We start from the raw sequence: 21,290 nt of genomic DNA on the forward strand, positions 1-21,290 counted from the left end.
TCTGACAGCAGAAGGACATCTTTACAGAAGATCCTTCATTGGACCCCTTTTGAGGTGTGTATATCCTTTACAAGTTGAAGATTTTTTATATGAAATATATGAAGGAATTTGTGGAAGCCACGCTGGGGGCAGATCACTAGCTCATAGGGCCATTACCCAGGGGTATTGGTGGCCCTACATGCAGAAAGATGCAGAAGCCTATGTCAAGAAATGTGAAAAGTGCCAAAGGTTTGCAACATTGATACACCAACCAGCAGCAGACCTGAACCCTGTATCCAGTCCTTGGCCGTTTGCCCAATGGGGCATGGATCTTGTTGGACAACTGCCCCAAGCAATTGGACAGAGAAAGTACCTGCTGGGGGCAACAGATTACTTTACCAAGTGGATAGAAGCTGAACCCCTTGCCAAGATTCGAGTTGTGGATGTGAAGAGCTTCATATGGAAGAACATCATCACCCGGTTTGGGATTCCAAGAGCAATTGTTACAGACAATGGAACACAGTTTGACAGTAAGCTAATCAAGAGCTTCTGTGTAAAGTTCAAAATCAAGAATTACTTTTTAACCCCAAGCTTTCCTCAAAGCAATGGACAAACAGAAGCATCCAACAAAGTTATCTTGGATGAGATAAAGAAGAGGCTGCAGGCAGCGACAAGAAAGTGGGTGGATGAATTCCCAAGTGTACTTTGGGCATATCGGACTATGCCGAGAAGATCAATTGGGAAATCCTCATTTGCCATGGCTTATGGCACAGAAGCAGTCATTCCTCTGGAAGTCGGCATCCCAGGGATCAGAACCCAGGGAGTAGAGAATGAGACCAATGACGCATTATTAGCCCGAGATCTGGATCTACTAGAAGAAAGAAGGGAGAAAGCTACAATACAACTGGCAGCCTACCAGCAGCAGCTTGCCAGGGCCTATAATAAAAAGGTCAACCCAAGAGAGTTTCAAATCGGTGACCTCGTCTTGAGAAAGGTCGTCAGCAACAAGAAGGATCCCAGAGAAGGCAAGCTTGGCCCAAATTGGAAGGGACCCTACAGAATCATCTCAATATTAGGCAATGGAGCATATCGGCTTGAAGATAATGAGGGCAATGAGTTGCCGAGGCACTAGAATACTTGCAATTTGAATTTTTTTTATTATTAGATTTTCATGTTCTTTGTTATTTACCGAAGTAATAAATACAATTTTAGCTTGATTCTTCTTTTACACTTGTGATTAATACGATACTTACTGATGTTTCTGGAATACATGCATAATGAGAACCCAATTGGAACTTAAGTTCGCATTAGGGGGCAGAGAGTTGGAAAATGGTTTTAACACTTGTTGTAATTTGAGAAAAATTTACAAGTTGAAGTTAAACCGAGATCATGTTTAACACTTGTTGAAATTTGAGAAAAATTTACAAGTTGAAGTTAAACTGAGATTATGTTTAACATTTGTTGAAATTTGAGAAAAATTTACCAAGTTGAAGTTAAACCGAGATCATGTCAAACACTTGTTGAAATTTGTGAAAAATTTACAAGTTGAAGTTAATATGAGATTATGTTTAACACTTGTTGAAATTTGAGAAAAATTTACAAGTCGAAGTTAAACTGAGATCATGTCAATCACTTGTTGAAATTTATGAAAAAATTTACAAGTAAAGGCCGAGGTTGTATTAAAATAAGTACTTATGTACTTGCCGATGTAAACTGTTGGTATGTATAACCGAGGTATTTCACCCCGAGAAGACTACACAGTTCAAGTGTACATTAAAGATATGCAGAAATATTCTAAGTATAGGAGCATACAAGCATTGGAAAGAGAAAGTTGTATTGATATTCAAAAGAAGGCACGTCGGCCACATGAAGTACTTGCATTGTTCCAGAGAAAGAAAAAGTACAAGGTACAGAAAAAAAGAAAAAGAACATCAAATCAAGATTCTTCAGCACCACTAGCAGGTTGGGTCTGATGCTCGAAAGACTGCTGAGAAGACATGTCAGCCGCCTTTTCAACTGCAAGCTTGGTATCTATTTCTTGTAGGGTTTGATCAAGGCTCTTGTCGGCGATAGGCACGTCTGATGCCGCCTTCTGAGGAGCAACATCTATGGGAACCTCCTCACCCTTCTCATCTTGAGTCAAGTCCAGGACTTGCTTGTTTTGAGTAGGGGACTTAGCCCCAGCAGCTTCTTTTGACTTCCTCACCAAAGCCTCCTCCTTAGACTCAGAATCGTCGTCAGATTGGCTTGGAGTTGGAGGGAATGGTAGAGGAAGAACGTCGGTGTTCCTGAGGAGGGAGTCATCGAGATTTCAAGCTTTTTCAGCAAAGTCATCCAACCAAGGGTGAACCCCTTGTTGCATGCATATTTCACCTGTTTCTCATAGTCCGCCGTGACATTGGCCACCCCCTCATTGTATCCCTTCTGATCAGCGGCCTTGAGCACAGTGTCCTTCGTGGCCAAGGCATCCTGTAGCTCTTTCTGGGTCTCGGCCGTCTTTTCCTCGGCCTCTTTTCTCTGGGCCTCAGGAACCTTCTTTATGGCATCAGCAGCCTCTGCCTTTTCCTCGGCCACGTCTTTGGCTTTGACAGCAGCCTCAGCCTGATCTGCTAAAGTCTTCATTTTGGATTGCAAGTTTTTGTTGGTCTTCTGCAGACTAGTAGCCTCTCTAGTCTTGTCGGCCAACGCCTTCCTTGTCCCAAAAGATTACATTGAGAAGGAATGGGCGTGCTGGATTGCCTGAAGAAAATAGACAAAACAAAAGTTATTAGAAAAATTTTCTAAAGTATAAAGAAGAAAAGAAAGACACCAAATGCAAAGACTTACTTGAACAGAGCACTGGAGCATCAGAGCAAAGTTTTCATACTCGCTCATCTTGGCGTTTCGGTCGAGATCTCCAGGGAAGCACAAAGCGGTACTAAGAGTGACGCCGACATTAACGTCATCGGCACTATCGCCAGCTCTGACTTGCCTGTCCTCCAATGTAATTCGGGGGGCCCAAGGGTAACCAGACTTCATGGAGCTTGAAGCTGTTGTAGATTCGGACCTCGGCCTCTTTGACCGAGTGGATTCGGACGGTTGGGCCTCGGCGGGCCTCTTCTCGGCGGCAGAATGGGACTTATCGCTCTCAGCCAATTTGGAGATTGGCAAGGTGTCCTCAGTATCAACCTGAGTCACCGTTGCCTTTGGCTGAGCCTTCTTTATCCTTTTTTGTTTTAGCTTTGGCTGGGTTGGTGCTGGTTGAGCATCAACTGAGTCAGGAATATTAGCCAAAAGATCCTTAGCGACTGCTTTCTGGTGGCCCATCTTAGCAGCAAAAGCAGTTCGGCGTCGTTGATGGCATTGAGATGGAGGGATCAGATATTGAGCCGAGGTTGACGGCTGCTTTGCTGGATCAGAGGTCGATCCTTGATCTGGCCGAGATGTGGAGGCAGCTTGAGGAGTTGTGGCAGAAGGGGGAGATTGACTCTTCTTCTTCTTCTTTGGAATGTCGGGGAGTACTGATTTGTATGTTGGGATGAAGTTGAGTACCAAAGGGGCTCTGCGCTTGTGGACTAGAAAATTCAAAAGCTTCTTCAAGTCTTTGCTGGGGAAGAAAGACTGGCGAAAGCCCTTTGGTGGCTGAGGTAGAACTATAAAAAGAATAACACAGACATTAGAATGAAGTGTTGAAGACTTTAAAAAACAAGTAAGTATAAACACTGGGCTTTTACCATTACCCTCTACAAAAACTGTTCGAGGAAGAGGGTAGAAGTGGAGGTCCTCATCTGGAGCGAACTCCCAGTTCCCCGAGGTAATGAAGTAATCATCTCCAGCTCCCTTGTTGGAGTCTGGGAGGTCGGCCACGATTTTATACTCTGTGGACCTCGGCTTGAGGTAGTAAATATAACCTTTCTCTTTCAGTGAGAGGCCGCACATAGTATAACAGTATTGGATGTCGGCTAAGGTAACCCTAGCATTCTCTTGTCAAGCTAAGGCTATTATGCCATTAATGACTCGATAGGAATTGATGACGAGCTACATTGGGTTCAACTTATAGTAATGGAGGACTACTTGAAAAAGGATGTTGAGTGGAAGCCTAAGTCTACACTCGATAAAAGCTACAACAGGGAAAGACATAGATCCATTTGTAGGCATGATGGAGTCATCCTCCCCAGCCAACCTCAGATGAACGTTGGCCGGGATGTCAAACTCCTGCCTAAAATGCTCTAATTTGGTCGGGGTGTCTACCCTATGCTTCTACATTCCCATGACGTCGGCTTAGGGGGAAGGTGTATAAATTGGAAATTGTTTTGAAAAGGCTCAGAAGACCTCGGCAAGACCTAAAGTTCACACTGGGGTAAGAAATTGTGAAGATCAAAGGGGGATTTGTTCCAGTTTTCCCTAAGATTCGTGTGTTCTACGGCAAATCCCAAACCTAAGTCTAAGCAAATGGAGATTGAACGCAAGAATCTGGAGAAAATGCGGAAAACACAAACAAAAGCAGTAATTCAGAGTCACGAACAGTGATGGATCATCAAGAAACACAAGACAAAAGTTCGCGCAAGTATGTCAGGCCAAGAACAGTGGCAAAAATCAACAAAAGTGTGAACAGTGTGAATTCAGGAAATAAATGGGGCAAAAACAGATTCATGAAACAAACATATGGTGGAAAAGTTGAAATATCAAAGATATGAGCAGGATTGCAGAGCAGTGGAGTTCAGTAAAGCAAGACAAACTGAAACAAAAAGTTAAAATCAAGAAGAAACAGTCACTCACTGAAGAAAAGAAACCGGAGTTGAGTTTGCCGAAGTCAGACGAACTACAACAGCGGAAAAGACTAGCAAGAGCCTCGCCGGAGGAGGTGAACGGCGGAGGTAGCAGAGCTTGAGAGCTTCGAACAATGGAGGATTTGGGAAAGTAAGAGAGACAGAAAGTTTGAACAAAAACAATGATAAGTGAAGAGACAAAGAGAGAGGGAACGAGTTTTGTTAAAAAAAACGCGAAGAGGCGGCAAAATGTAATTAAATGAACCTGGAACGACGTATCTGTTAGACGGCGCACGCAGGCATGAGGCAATTTAATGGCGCGTATCAAACACGGTCCAATGGGTTAAAAACGCGTGGTTGAAACGGTTGAAATGTTGTGCGTGACAGCTCATGTGTGTGATAGGCATCTTGGAGTTCTAGATTTAACGAAGATGATACCTCGGCAAGAAGGGCAATCTCGGCTGAATAGACTTGAACAAACTAGGTTATTGATTCTAAAGCCTTGATAAGACAGACTACAGGTCCTGGTCGTGTGAAGCCGATGTATTATGACCACGGTAATGAATGATAGAGCAAGATAGCCGACATGCTATCCGGTATGACGATATAGGTTCCATCGCCTCAGGATGCCGAGGTAATAGATCCTAGGGGGCAGTTGTGAGGATGTATTTTCTGAGTATCAACACGTGGCCAAGGTGACGCCGACGTGTCAGCCGAGGTGCCACGTGTCCTGGTTGTGACGCCGAGGTGATCTCGGATAGGCTGAGGTTATCTCCGAAGATATCGAAATCCGAGATAAGCGGATAAGGGACAAGAGTCCTAGAATGAGGAAGGACTTCATCCTGGATAAGGATAAAGCTTTTAGGGAGTGTATCTTTATCTATTGAAGAATCCAGGATAAGCACTAAGCTAATGTCCATTGAAGCAAGGCTTCTATTGGGACTAGGATTGAGTTAACTATAAAAGAAAGGCACCCCATGGGTCTAAGGTATGCAATTTATATTCTGAACAGTGAGTTAAGCACTTGATTTATCTTTGAGATATAGCTAACTTGATCGTCGGAGTGCCCCCGGGTGGACGAACAACTGCCGGAATCTCTTCTTTCTGTTGCAGGTCAATCAGGTGCCATCTATTCTGCCAGTGCTCTCCAGCTGAATACTGAGTTGCCAGTGTGGTTAGAAATTCACTCACACACTTACTATTACCAAATTGGTAAACAACTGTGTTTAATTTTTTCACAATCCATTTCTGTAGGCCTCCTCCTACAATCCCAACTAGAAATGTTGGTGTGGTCATCCGTGATGAGTATGACCTTAATGTTATCCGTGTTCGTGCTATAAGTACAAAATCAAGTCAAACATTGTATGTATTTTATTTATATAAGATTTTTTTAATCTTTTGAATATTTTACTTATATTTGTTACGCAAAAGAAACAGGAAAAGGTCAACCCAATGTCTAAAGGCAAAGAAAAGATGGCTCCTTCTGGCAAGAGAATGTCAAATGCGTGTCAAGTGGTATATATTCTTTTTAAAAAATATGATGCCAAACTAATCAAAATTTCGAATAGTTAAAAGATATGAGTGTATAAAATGAATTTATTGTTTTATGTTGTTTTTGTAGAATGATTGTAATATGTTTTCCTGTAACTTGTTATTATTTGTATGTGTTTTTTAAATTTATTTATTTTTATTTTGCATGGATACATGTGCATTTATAATGTACCATCCATAAGTTGCTACTTATATAAAGAGAACAGGAAAAAAGAAACGAATGAATAAATAAAAAATCTATAAAGAAATGAGAAACTAAATAAGATAGGTTTTTAATTCTTATTTAATATATAAAATAGAAAAAAAAAGAAAGGGAAAGGGAAGAAATAAGAAAGAAAGAAATAAAGATAACACTATTAAAGGTATAAAACAAAATTAAGAGAAAGGAAAGAAATAAGAAGATGGTTTTATTTTAAGCACAAAATATTCACATATTTTGCATCAATGATAAAATATTTTCATTTTTGGCACAAAATAATAATGTAATATCAAAAGCTGCATTGGCCTAACGTGCACGGCGAGAGCGTGAAAAAATTGAAAAGTCATACTTTGAATTTCAATGCTTGCAATGAGAACAAGAGGGATTAGAAGAATGTGTTCAACTAAGACAACGTTCTTTAACACCAATTTGTCGTGATCGCACTCACTTGGAGTGGGAAACAATAATTGAAGATTCTCATTTGGCACAAAAATGAACAATGGCTACCCATCATTCTACATGTTCATTTTCTATGCCAAGAACATCTTTAATTTCACAAAGGAATCGGTAAACTACTGTGTCTAATCTTGAAATGCATACTTTTACTTGTACCGTTTTGTTTTACAGAATTTTATTTATACACAAATATTCGTAGGTCTACTCCTATAAATCGATTTCTTCAACAAGATCTATGTACTGATGATGAATTAAAATATATGCCTACGAGTACATCAATTGACACCCGGGCACACAAAGATTCTTGCCGCCATTATCTTAGCAAGATGGATGTATTATGTCCTTATTGTTCAGCTTTACATTGGATGGATGAAAAATTGACAAAATCATCTATGAAGCGTCCCTTATTCGGAACTTGCTGTTTGGAAGGAAAGATTAGGCTACCTTTACTTATCACATCCCCTCCACCACTTCAAGCATTGTATGATGGGAATAATGATTAATCAAAATCCTTTTGAAGTTATACTCGAGTGTACAATGCAGCCAATGCTTTTACGAGTCTTGGTGCTACATTAGATCCTAGAGTACTCAGTGGAAGGGGCCCTACATCATTCACAATTCATGGGGAATTGTGACATCGAACAGGATCACTACAACCACAACCAGTGCAGGATGTGAGTTATGCTCAATTGTATATCTATGACCTTTATTCAACTTTAGAAATTCGTAATCGTAGAAATCCTAACTTGAGAAAGGATGTTCTCAAAACTGTTCAGGATAGTTTGTTGCAAGTCAATGCATTTATAGATAAATTTCGCTAGGCTCATGCCATTTTATATCAATTAGACTTGGCATGACACAATCGACCTGCTCATCTTCATTATAATTCAACAACTGATCGACGTCGGTATAATCTACCAACTACAGATGAGATTGCAATTGTAATACCAAGTGATGGAACAGAGGTAAATGGAATGAGAGATATTATCTTACAATTTTGAGAAAATAATGAGTTGATGCAAATTAATAAATGTCACGCAGCGTACTTGCCATTACATTATGTTCTATTATTTCCATATGGTGAGCTTGGATAGGAACCTGAGTTGAAATTGTGGAACGTTCAGTATGATCGACCTTCAACTGATCGACTTGCTCAAATGGATTTTTATAGTTATCGTTTATTTGAACGACCCATAGAGTATTCAACAATTTTGCGAGGTGGGAAACCATTTCAAGAGTTTTTGGTGGATGCTTGGGCTGCAACTGAGCAAAATCGATTGACATACTACAAGATTAATCAAGGGAAACTTAGGTTGAGCTTTACCAAGAGTTGTCAGATATGAATCTAGATTATGTACGACCTGGTCAAATTCGTAAAAGGTTTGTTTTGCCATCTTTATTTACTGGTAGTCCTAGACATATGTTTGAAATCTTTCAAGATTCAATGGCTATCACACGATACAACCAACACCCAGATATTTTTCTTACCATGACTGCAAATCCCAATTGGCCAGAAATTACATCAGCATTATTACCATATCAAAAACCTATTGATCATTCTGATTTAATTGCTCGTGTTTTTGAGTTGAAGAGAAAATGTTTGATGAAGGAGATAAAAACAAATAAAGTGTTTGGAAATAAAGTTGTACATATTTTTACAATTGAATTTCAAAAATGAGGCCTCCCTCATATGCATGCACTTTCATTTCTTAAGTGTCTAGACAAAATTCGGACATGTGCTCAAGTAGACAAATTAGTCTCTGCAGAATTTTCAGACCCAAGAGATGATCCTATGCTTTTTGAAACTATCAAATGTTGTATGGTACATGGACCATGTGGTGCTCGAAATCCGCGAGCACCATATATGGAAAATGGTAGATGCACTAAGAGAGACCCTCGAGTTTTCACAGAAATAACAACTATGGATCAAAATGGATACCCTATCTATTGTCGTCGCAATAATGGTCAAGTACATACTGTGAGGGAGCTAGAAGTTGATAACAGGGATGTCATACCATACAATGCATATCTTTCTAAACTTTTTAACTGTCATATAAATGTGAAAGTTTGTGTCGGAATGAGATGTGTCAAGTATATACATAAGTATATTTATAAGGGTTATGATCGTACAACGATAGTGTTAGGAATGATAAATAAGATTCAACAATATCTTGATGCAAGGTATATTGGACCTCCAGAAGTTGCTTGGCAAATATTTGGTCATCCTTTGCATGCAGAGATGCCAACAGTTGTACGATTGTCACTTCATTTACCTGGAATGCATCGCGTTGTTTTTAACCCAGAAGAGTCATTAGAAACGATTCAATCTAGAGCTGGCCAACAAATGTCAACTCTTACTGGCTTTTTTGCATATTGTGCTGCCAGTGAAGATGAATGTCCATTCACTTATCAAGAATTTCCACAACATTTTGTTTGGCTCAAGTCAGAAAAGAGATGGAAATCAAGAGAAAAGGGATATGTAATTAGTAGAATGTACTTTGCTAGCCCTAATTGTGGTGAAAGATTTTCTCTGCGTTTGTTACTAACCGTTGTCAAAGGACCAAAGTCATTTCAATTTTTATGCATGGTCGATAATGTTGTGCATGATACATTTAAATCAGCATGTGTTGCAAGGGGGCTTTTAGAAGATGATGAAAAATGGATACAATGCTTGAAAGAGGCTGCAGTTATAAAAACTGGATATCAATTGAAGAGATTGTTTAGCATTATTCTCACCTAGTGTTCTCCACTAAATCTATGTGCATTATGGAATCAATTCTCAATGCATATATGTGATGATCTTGCACATAAGATTCGTACATTGTTTTCCATTTCTAACCCAACTGAGGCACAAATTGAAGATTATGATCTCTATTTTTTGAATCAAATGCTTCATGAATTAGGCAAAAGTTTAATTGACTTCCCACTCATGCCACAACCTATTGCAAATTGGAGTGCGGTAGTTGGTAATTGATTGATATTCGAACATCAACAATTGCAGAGTGAGGCACAACATGTAGATCCACAAATTACTATTGATTGTCTCAATAATGGACAGCAGAATGCTTATGACACAATCACTTCTTCAGTTTTTCAAAATAAAGGAACTGTTTTATTTCTGAATGGGGGTACTGGAACAGGGAAAACATATCTGTACAATACGATTGCATTAAAATGTCGCAGCCTTGGGCATATCGTTATTACTGTGGCTTCGTCTGGAATTGCATCATTGTTACTGGTAGGAGGTCGCACTGCACATTCAACATTTTCCATTCCGTTAGATGTCTTGGAAAATTCACTTTGTGGGTTTAGCAAACAATCATTACAAACTGAGTTATTTAGAGAAACAAAACTCATAATTTGGGATGAAGTTCCTATGCAACATAGACATTGTGTTGAGGCAGTTGATCATACATTGAGGGATATTTGTGATAGTGAAAAGCTATTTGGGGGTATTATTGTTGTTCTTGGTGGAGACTTTCGACAAATCTTACCAGTTATAACCAAAAGAGTTCGTGAGCAAATTGTGAATGCATCATTAAGACACTCTGTTCTATGGAAGCATATATATATATATATATATATATCTTAACTTTGGATTTGAATATGCGCTTGAATCATGAAGGCCATAAAAATGCTAATTTTGCAAATTTCTTGATGAAGGTAACACTACTTTAACCTTTTTCCCTATTATATAAATTATTTTAAATTAATAAATTGTGTTTACACTCTTACTTTTTTATTGATTTCACTTTTTTTTAGATTGGGACCAATACTCAAGAAATCGTTAACCTTCCATCAACAATACACAAATGTCAAGATTTAAATGAATTACTCTCTATAGTTTATCCACAATTGAATATGATAGAGACGTCAACTCCAACATTTTTAACTGAACGCACAATTCTGTCTATGCATAATGATGATGTCAGTGACATTAATACTACTGCGTTGAATATCTTTCCAGGGAGATTATATACTTATCTTGCAGCAGATAAAATGTCTGAAGATAATGAAATCGATCTTACCATTACAAATAGATATCCTAATGAATATTTAAATTCATTGGATCCTCCTGGACTGCCAACTTTTAAGTTAGAGTTAAAAGTGGGTTGTCCTATAATATTGTTGAGAAACATTGCACCGAAAGATGGACTATGTAATGGTATAAGATTGATGGTTACTAGGTGCGACACTCGCATAATTGAAGCTTAAATTTTAACTGGAGAAAAGTTTGGCAATTTGACATTCATACCAAGGATATTTTTGACACCATCTTCTTCAGAAATGCCTTTCCAAATGACAAGACGTCAATTTCTAGTCCGATTGGCATATGCCTTGACCATTAATAAATCTCAAGGACAATCTGTGAAATTTGTTGGGGTTGATTTGTGTATATTAGTGTTTAACCATGGGCAATTATATGTGGCATTGTCTAGATGTACATCCTTTGATTGTATGAGTATTCTCCTCCCTAAATATAGTTTGGATTCTATTACAAATATTGTTTATCCTGAAGTGTTGTTGTAGTATTCTATGTAGATTAAATCACGTTTTATCAGAAGGTAACCATGTAGATTTATTTCTACTGATTATATAACTTTTTATAAAATTTCAATTTAATAATAATTTGAAATATGAACTTTTGTAGGATTGAATCGAAAAATCTATAGAGCTTAAAAAGAGAAATACGACTAGCTTGCTTCGATGGGGATGTAATAAGGTAATTTTAATCTCAAAGTATTTTGATATGTATATTTCCAATAAATATACTAATCTATATATATATTTTTTTGTTTCCACAAATTACTAGATTGTTGTGCATGTTCCTTATTGGGGATACATACAAGTTGATACAAAGACTTTTTGGAAAGTAATGAGGAGCAAGTTTGGGCAAACACATATTTGAAGTCATGTTATTGACACATCTTTTGTAAAGCATACATATTTTGAAAAGCTTTGACCCACTTTTTGTAAAGTTTTAACCCTCTTTTGGTGTATGACAATATAACTTTAATTTCTGTTTTTTGTTCAGTGTTTACACTTTTTTTAACTGCCTCTTATATTTTGATTTGCAATATTGGTGAACATTATAAATCTTATATGTTTGTTTCTTAATTTTCATTAAGATTAGGAGGAGTTGTTATTTTATTTGAGTTTTGTAGAGCGTGTAATACAAGCAAAATTGTTTTAAGTTCTTTAAGAAGAAAAATATTTCAATATATTTTTTTCAGTATCTTTATCAAAAAATGACACAAACTTCACAAATTATTTACAACTGCATTTTAATCTTAAAATTATTTACATCGTGCATTTATAAATTATAATTGCATTTTAATCTTAAAATTATTTTCATCGTACCTTTAGGCACGTGCATATGCTAGTATATATATATATATATATATATATATATATATTGGTTAAGGGTGTATTGAGGGTTAAATAGGTACTTTCATAAATAAAAGGGTAAATTACAAATATATCCCCTGAGGTTTGCTTAAAATATAGATTGTTCCCTGTGGTTTGAAAAATTATAAATATTATTAGAATTTTTTATTTAACAAAATTAATTGAAAAAATAAAATTCATAATTGCTTTCCTATACAATAACAAAATTACCTAAATTATTAATTGAAACATATTTTTAACATCATTAAAAACTATTAATTGACTTGATGATTTATTAATAAAATGGGCGATTTGTTATGAAATTGGAAATCTCAAGGGTGAAATGTAATTTTCAAAACTACAGGAATGATTTGTATTTTAATCAAATCTCAGGGATGCATTTGTAATTTACCCTAAATAAAATTATGGACATTAGCAAAATTAGTTAGTTGACCTAATTGTTGACTAACAAAAGGGATATTTGTCATACGATTTGAAACTTGAAGGGGCGAAATGTATTTTTTAAAAGCTAAAAGGGAAATTCATATTTTAGACAAACCTGAAGGAGTGTATTTGTAATTTTTTTTCAATAGAAGATAAAATATAAATATTTTAAAAATTACATCAAAGCAGATATTCAACTATGAGAGACAGTCTAATACACAACTATAAATGTGATGACCGGGTCTTGTTTTTCTTTCTTTTACTTTCCCATTCTTTCCGTTCTCTTCTCGCTCTCATTGAGTTTGAAAATGTTTGGAGGTTATTCTCAAACAAAGTCCTTGTTTTTGTTTTATTCAGTGTTGAAGTTCTTTGATTCTCGAGGAGCATGAAGTCAAGTTCGGAGTGCCGGGGGTCGAGCCATCAATTTTTTTGGGTTGTTGGGCTAGCCGCACGTGCGGGGGCCTAGGGCCGCACGTGCGGGAAAGGGTTGCACGTGCGGGGTGTGAGGGCGTACGTACGGATTTCAGGGGAAATGTCACGACCTAAACCCGCCCCTATAGGTTTAGCGTCGTAACCGACCAGTAATCCTTGGATTACCAAAGGCCTCTTAACAGAATAACATATAATTAGGGGCTGCGGAAGCAAATAACAATTATACAACATCCATTGAGCTGTGCAGACTTATATGAGACAGAAAAATTTAAACTTTATATACATACAAATACACATCATCATATATATACATATATAAGCTAGACAAAAAAGGACTTAGCCTATTTACAAAATACATAAAGATTTGTCTAGCTGGACAGGAAAACAAAACTTCAACTTATGCACTAAGCCATAATCACTAGACATGTCCGGAACCTCCACGTGAGGCACAATGGGTTGGCTTGACGAAACAGAATTAGGCTGACGCCGCTAACTTTGAGCCGGTACTTGACCACCTACATATATATAATAAACTGTGAGCTGAAGCTCAGTGAATAACGAATGTGTAAAGGGGTTAAGAATGGATGTCCTTTCAGTAATTAAAACAGTCAATTGCACCTGTAGATCAATTATTCAATCAATGTCTCATATTTCATGTCATATCAGTCATTTAGAAATCATAGCAGTCATGCGTGGTACATCCAATAGTAGAACAGTACAGTAGGTCTTAATAGACCGAACAGCCAGTTGATGGTCATCAAAACAGTAAACAGTAGTAGTTCCAAACATTGGAACTGACAGAGATCTCTGTAATAGTAGCAGTAATGGTAGTAGTAACAGTAGTAGTAACAGTCAATTGTTATGGATGCCACGAGTACAATTCGTAAAATAGGACAAACATTCATTCAGTAAACAATATCATTTCAGAAAGTAGTACAGTTAATCATTCAGAAAATAATTGTAATTGAACATAGCTTTACAACATTGTTACTCACATTGGCTCCACTAGTAGATCAGATAATGCAGACAATTCAGATCGATCAGGCGAACGATAGCGCGTGGCCTATACAAACCCATAACATAAACACATCGAAACACAATATCAATTCCTTGATCAAACTTGACTTTTCTTGTCTTTTTCTATCTAAGTAGTCCGAGATCCTACTACGTGTATTCTTCCTTTATTCAAATGAGTCGGATTCTTATTTCACATATCCTTTCACTACTAAGTCATTCTTTTCTGAATAAACCAATTCTTACTTGACTTCTTAATCACGCACTACTATGTTAATGACTTATTCTCTTAATCAACTAATTAATGTTGATTGTTAGCTTATTAATCCTTATAGAGCCATGAAACATGCCTAGAATGGTTTGGAAAGAGATGAGAATAAAAATGTGAGCTAAATGCAATTTTCCAAAATATGTTGAAAATAGGGTCTTCACTCAAGCGCCACTTTGGTCGCTCGAGCGGACTGTAAAATTTGAAAAACTTCTGGGAGCTCGATTTTCACGCTTGAGCGAGACTTTCCTCGCTCGAGCGGACAGCATAAATTCTGGAATTTCCATAATTGTAATTGAAGTTCAAATTTAGTTTTAACTCATTTTCTTTATATCAAACCCACAATATTAAAATATGAATTAGACTTTCCAAACTCTTGAAATTACATTACATGCATGGATTAAAAATCTAATTATAACGTCCAAACTTTAGGATTAATTCCAAATTTTCATAAACTCGATTTTCTTAAAACATTTCTTTTATCTCTTCAAAATATGAACTTGAATGGCTCAATTCCCTTAAAAACTCATGTATCACAAGAAAATACCACAAAATCAAATAAAAAACAATTAATTTTCTAAATTAATTTCCACAACTATGAGTCTACTTAATTTCTTACTTAAAACCTTATTTCTTACAAAATCCATGAGACTAATTCCATTACTTCATGATGCATGGAGGATTATCTAAAATATGAAATTAAAGTTATAAAACTCTTAAAAAATATTTGCATGTGTGAAATTAGGATCAAAATTCAAACCAATTACATCTAAAATTTCTTTAATTCAATATTAAGTTCAAAATGTTTATGAATTCATATTTCCCCAAAACTTGCTCTTCTTATACCCAAACATGAAACTAATCCTTCAAATCTTTTAAACATCTAAGATGCATGTACAATTAGAGTATTGAGACTTGTAAAGTTTGTTCATGCATGTAAAAATTTGACTCAAATTCATGCATGGCATTTCAAAATCAAACCCAAAATAATTAATTCCTAAATTTACTCCATAACCATGAATCTAATTTAATTCCATCATCTTCTTGCTAATACCCTTTTAATTACATGAAATTGAGCCAAACTCATTTTTAATTCCAAGTGTGATTCAAGGATTCTACAAAAAATCAAGGTTGAAATCCTTACCTTTAACTTTCAATGGCTGAATTTCTTTTTAATTCCTTGAGTTCCCTCTCTTATCTTCATTTAGATCTCTTAAGCCCATTTCTCCAAAGCTTTTTCCAGCATAATGGTTGGAGTTCTCTCTCTCACTCTCTCTTGGTTCTTCTCTCCCTCTCCAAACCGTATTCAACAAAACAGTTTCTGAAGAATAAAAAGAGTAGGCCCACTTCTTCACTTGAAATTGGCACCACATATACACAAACCCACTTCCTGATTCAACACTATTCACACGTGCACAAGGTTTCAATACTAAAAGATTAGAAGGCTCTAAAATTAACTAAATTACTAATTTATGCATTGACTTAATTAAACCCCACTTTTGTCTTAATTAATTATAATTAACACTTGATTAGTACATAATTTAATTAATCACAACTAATCAAAATCCCACATAATTTACTCAGTCTAATTTGACTTCATTAAAGCCCAATTAATTATATTTAATCTTTACCATTCTGAATCTGATTTTTAATCAAACTCCTAAAAGGCTCCAAATATTAAATTAAACTTATTTCCATCCTCGATTTTAGTTTCTTAAATCATTTAAGTCTTCAATTTCTAATCAAACTCAAAATTTTGGTCAATTAATTACATATTCAAATTGGGTACTCCATAAATAAATTTAATTCATAATAATCACAATTCTCAATTCTCATAATTTAATTAATTTAATTAACTCTAATTTGGACCTAATTAATCGAATCTCAATTTTACTAAACTGAATCGAATATTTAATTAAACTTCCAAATGGGTCCGTAATTAAGATTAAATTGATTCAATTTTTTAATTTCACTTCCTTAATAGAAGCATTTGGACCCTTAATTTCTAATTTCAAAATAAATCTTCAATAGAATCATATATGAATCAATCTCCATAATTTTCGTGAATCCCAGATTAGATTATAATAATTGGCAATTAAATTCCAAATCTCCTTAATTAATTAAGTGCTAATCGTTATACGTAATAGGGTCGTTACGGGAAAAGCTGGGCAGCACACTGCAATATATGCAGGTGCGGAGGAGGTGCATGCGGGGAGAGCCGCACGTGCGGGAAGAAGGCTCTGCATGTGCTCCGCATGTGCGGGAAGAAGGCTCTGCACGTGCTCCGCACGTGCGGGACGGGGGCAGTCCGAAAACCCTATTTTTTCTTCTCCTTGGGGCTGTTTGTATCTCATTCTATTATATCTCTCTCTCTCTCTAGAAACATTTTCTCTCCTCATTCTCTCTAAAAACCCTAACCAAGGCATCAAAAACCTTTGATTCTTGTTATCCGTTGGGTTTAGATCATCATCATTCCTCTAATCTTGAGGATCAAAAGCTAGAGTTTCTCTTGGTGTGGTAGAGGTTGAAGGATCTTCCATCAAAAGCTAGGGTTTCATCTTCTCATCTTCTCCAAAGCTTTGAGGTAGGGTTTTTTTGAGTTATATATACATGTTGTGCCATATATGTGTTGTTTGATGGGTCTCTAATGATTCTCATGTTAGATTTCTATTTTGAGCAAAATGTAGAGAGTTTTTGAATGTGGATTTTTTTTAAATCTTTATCCTAAGTTAATCATAAGAAGTTTCCTTTTTATTAAACACAAAAAGGATGTTTTTGGTGAGGTTTCACTAAAAGAATGAGAGATGTTTGTTTTTGTTGAAAAACCCTAGTAATTGGGGATTTGTATGAATGAAATTCTTCTTTCCTTATGTTTAAATGAGTTAATGAGTGTGGATTTCGCAATGTGATATATAGAAATGATGATTTTCTTGATACAAGAGAGTGGGGAACTTATTTTTAAAACCATTGTTGAATACATGGAAATGTATAAGTGTAAAATGATAATTGTTGTGCATTACGGATTTGTGAGAATTAATGTATGAAAACATTACAGGTAGTCTTGATGAGACAATGTTGCTAAGATTGGTGAAAAGTGAAATTGTTGACATTATTGTAGAGATTTTGAAAACGAAGAAATGTCAAGAGATATTAATTATTGCATTGCACCTTCATTTGATTCATTATCATAAATGTACATGAAGTGAATTTTGCCATCATTGCATTCTCATCATGTTTGCTTGAGAAGGATTATATTGTAATGAGAACTAACAGAAATGTGTATGGGGTAAATAAGTTGGTAAGTTCGGATAGGGGGTGTAGTCAAATTTGATAAGTTGGCCTGAGTGTCCATGGTGAAAGATTAGAAACCCGCGCGGATAGGTGTTGAGCCTCCGGTTAATATCGGTAATGTCACGCCCCAAACTTGCCCCTAAAAGTTTGGGCATGACCTACACAGAAACAGACGCATAACCTGGTATACATATCATATGGGGCCTGAACGGAAGCATTTACCAATACAAATTAACATAAATAAAAGAACTGCATCCATTGAGCGACCATTATCATGCCAGGATCACAGACAGAACATAAGACAAATAAACATACAGTGACGGGCATCAGAGAATTAGCTATGTACATATATATATATATATATACAGACCCAACCCTTAGAATTGGGCGCAAAACAACATGGACAGGCAAAGGAATTATATATACATCAACCTTAAGCAGACAATCAGGGTGCAAAATTAAAAGCTTAGCAAAATGAGCTGCCTTCACTTAAGTGCCTGGACACTCTCAGGTTGACAAAAGAGGCACGGATGCCATGGGTTAAAACTGACCTCCAGGTGGAATGCCTACAGAAACAGACATAACACAAAGTGAGTCAAGCTCAGTGAACAGTAGTACATAAACAATTTAAAGCTTAACTTAACTTACTTACAATGTACATATTCATTTACTTACATAAGTAAATGCAAAAATCCTGTGGTTAGTCTGATTCTATACACATTTCAGAACGGCCTTGTCGGTTCATAACTTCACAGATTGGCCCTTGGCCTAATGGGTTCACACATTCACAAATTAGCCCTTGGCTTAACTTAGATGCACAACTTCACAAATTGGCTCTCGGCCTCATACTTCACAAGTTGGCCCTCGGCCTCATAATTTCATAATTCACAAGTTTGCCCTCGGCCTCATAATTTCATAATTCACAAGTTGGCCCTCGGCCTCATAATTTCATAATTCACAAGTTGTATCTTTCATAACTTCACAAATTATATCTTTCACAGAACGGCCATAGACCTCATAACTTTCACATCGGCTTTAAGCCTAGTTCACATATGTATGGACTCAAGAGGTGGCTCGTACGGATTCTAGAGGTGACTCGCATTGCAGCACTTAGTTCTGTATAGCACTTTGTTCCATACCAGAAGGTTCATAAAAATACTATCACCCAATAGTGTACACAAATCTCTTCATAGGTTATTCCAAGCTAAAATAATCATCTTACGTATATCAGAATCGTAGTAATACTTATTGATAGAAGACACATGCATCATTATTCCATTTGTTCATCATGAATCAATAAAGTGAACTTCCAGATAACAAGACGTTAATAACACCTATTAACGGTAAACAAAACGTACCAGTTTAGGACTATCCACAATGCTATTTGATCATCCAATTTTGATGGTTCATTATGGAATGTCCAAACTGTCATGTTCCCAAAAAGGGAAGTTCACATTTACCATTCCTTCCTGTTAACCAATTCCATAGTATTAACTCCTGATTACGGAAGTACAGTAAAATCATTCCCTTAACACACACAGCTTTTTTTCCATAACATGGGTTGCTTTTTATCCTAATGGACTCAACTTCAATAGTTCCATGAGATAATTTACAGATTCTAGCACATTAATGATAGCCCTTACTCGTAACCGGAATGTAGAGTAGTTTCCAAGTCATACTAACATACACAAAATCTTCCAACCAACATAACATTAGTATAATCACTTGCAAGAAACAGAATGTTAACAATAAAGATCAGTAATGATGATTAAATGTATGACCATAGTACTACTACTCACAGTGCTACAACGGAGTGCTTGTCCTTTATGGAGTGTGCCCTGTACACAAACATAACTTAGTCATTAGGTCTTTTCCTTTCTTAATTCATTTCTTGCTTCATTTTACTTCGAACGAATTGTATGGACATCTTTCACATTTTTTCAAAAATCCTTGAATGTCTAGGGTTTTCACCAAAAACCAAACATTACCCATCCCCATAAAGAAACCCCATTAAATCATTCTCTTGATTTTAATAACTAAGCAAGCCCACGAGAATTTAGTAAAATGATTTGGGATTAAACCCATTTTTTAAAACTCCACATTTTAGGTCACAAAAATCAAAATCAGCATAGTCAATACCATCCCACATAATCACCACAATTCAACATAAGCACCATGATTCAACTCAACATCATTAAATATAATTCAACATAATTCAAGAGGAATTCTTAAAATCCATTTCAACATTCCATAACCGAGTTTATGCCATCTATATCATTAATAAATCATTTCCCCCAATTTCCTTCTCATTATAACATGATTTACATTGCTCATAACAAAATTCATTCGCAAATTTTAAACATAATTTTCAAACATAACCAAATTCCAATTAAACTTGTACATATATAATTCAACCTACCAATTTCATGATTCAACTTTCAATTTGGGCCATATCATTGGTTATCATCAAAAATCAACCTAGGGTTTCAAGAAAAACCTAGAAATTTCAAGAAAAATCCGAATTTCTTAACCCATTATTTTTTTGTTCCAATCTTCCCATTTATTATACACCCTAGGTCCATAATCCATAAACCATAATCTAAACCCCATAATAGAACCCCAACATTGCAAACCCTAGCCCCAAAATTTCAAGATTTACACTATATGCTCACAATGTAGATTTTGCATTTATATACTCCAAAATACCACAAATCTATCTATTAATGTAAGCATTGAAGGAGAACTAGGATCCCTACCTTAAGATTCAAGAAAAAAAAGAAAGCTTTGATGAGGTTCCTCCAAAATTTCGAAATCCCAATCGGTAGAAAATGTTGATTTTCTCTTGTTCTCCATCCTTGATGCAAGAACCATGGTGGATTGTTCATAAAAGTGGAGGAAATCAAGGTTTTGGGAGCTATGGTTTCAGACATGGAGGAGGGAAGAAGAAGAGAGGAAAAGAAAATGTAAGAAATGGTCCAAAGATCACGTTTTTGAGCTGCTGTCCCGCACAGCCCGCACGTGCGGCGCTATTCTCCGCAAGTGCGGCTCTGCTTCCAGCACAGATATAAAAACTTTAAACGGGTATAACTCTCTCATTGAGACTCCGTTCTAGGTCGTTCTTGTGTCCAAATTGAAGCCCTGGAAATAAGCTTTCCAATGGTTCCAACCTCACATTCAAATTCTAAGTATGGAAGGAGAAAATGGCAAAAGAGTGACGGCTGGTCAAAAATTCAAACTTTAATTTGGGACTTTTTATCTAATCTTATCTATATATCTTGTTAAGGCTTCAATCAAGGTTCCAAACATCATCCAAGGGTCCTCAATTATAATATTTAAAGTTCACTTGCCAACCCATCAATATCAAGAGTCCAACAGCCATACAAGTTTTAAGGTGACAGGCACCACTATACATCAATCCAATGTGAATTTAAAATCCGCGTCGTTATAGGTAAAAATGACAATTTGGTAGTACTTGTAGAGTCTACTTGCAGACACCAGTCTAGGGATTACTAGTGTCATA

At 36.3% G+C, this 21,290-nt stretch overlaps 1 protein-coding gene across 1 annotated transcript; it reads left to right on the forward strand.

The window, feature by feature from the left end:
- The first annotated feature begins 9,820 nt into the window (after positions 1 to 9,820).
- On the forward strand, positions 9,821 to 11,148 carry LOC145824448 (uncharacterized). The gene is made up of 3 exons (XM_082924112.1): positions 9,821 to 9,892; positions 9,935 to 10,171; positions 10,696 to 11,148. The coding sequence occupies exons 1-3, from the start codon at positions 9,821 to 9,823 to the stop codon at positions 11,146 to 11,148; spliced, it is 762 nt and encodes a 253-aa protein (XP_082780238.1).
- Positions 11,149 to 21,290: the final 10,142 nt, after the last annotated feature.

The sequence above is a fragment of the Camellia sinensis genome, chromosome 4 (assembly GCF_055761805.1).
Source record: "Camellia sinensis isolate YWXY chromosome 4, ASM5576180v1, whole genome shotgun sequence".
NCBI lineage: Eukaryota > Viridiplantae > Streptophyta > Magnoliopsida > Ericales > Theaceae > Camellia > Camellia sinensis.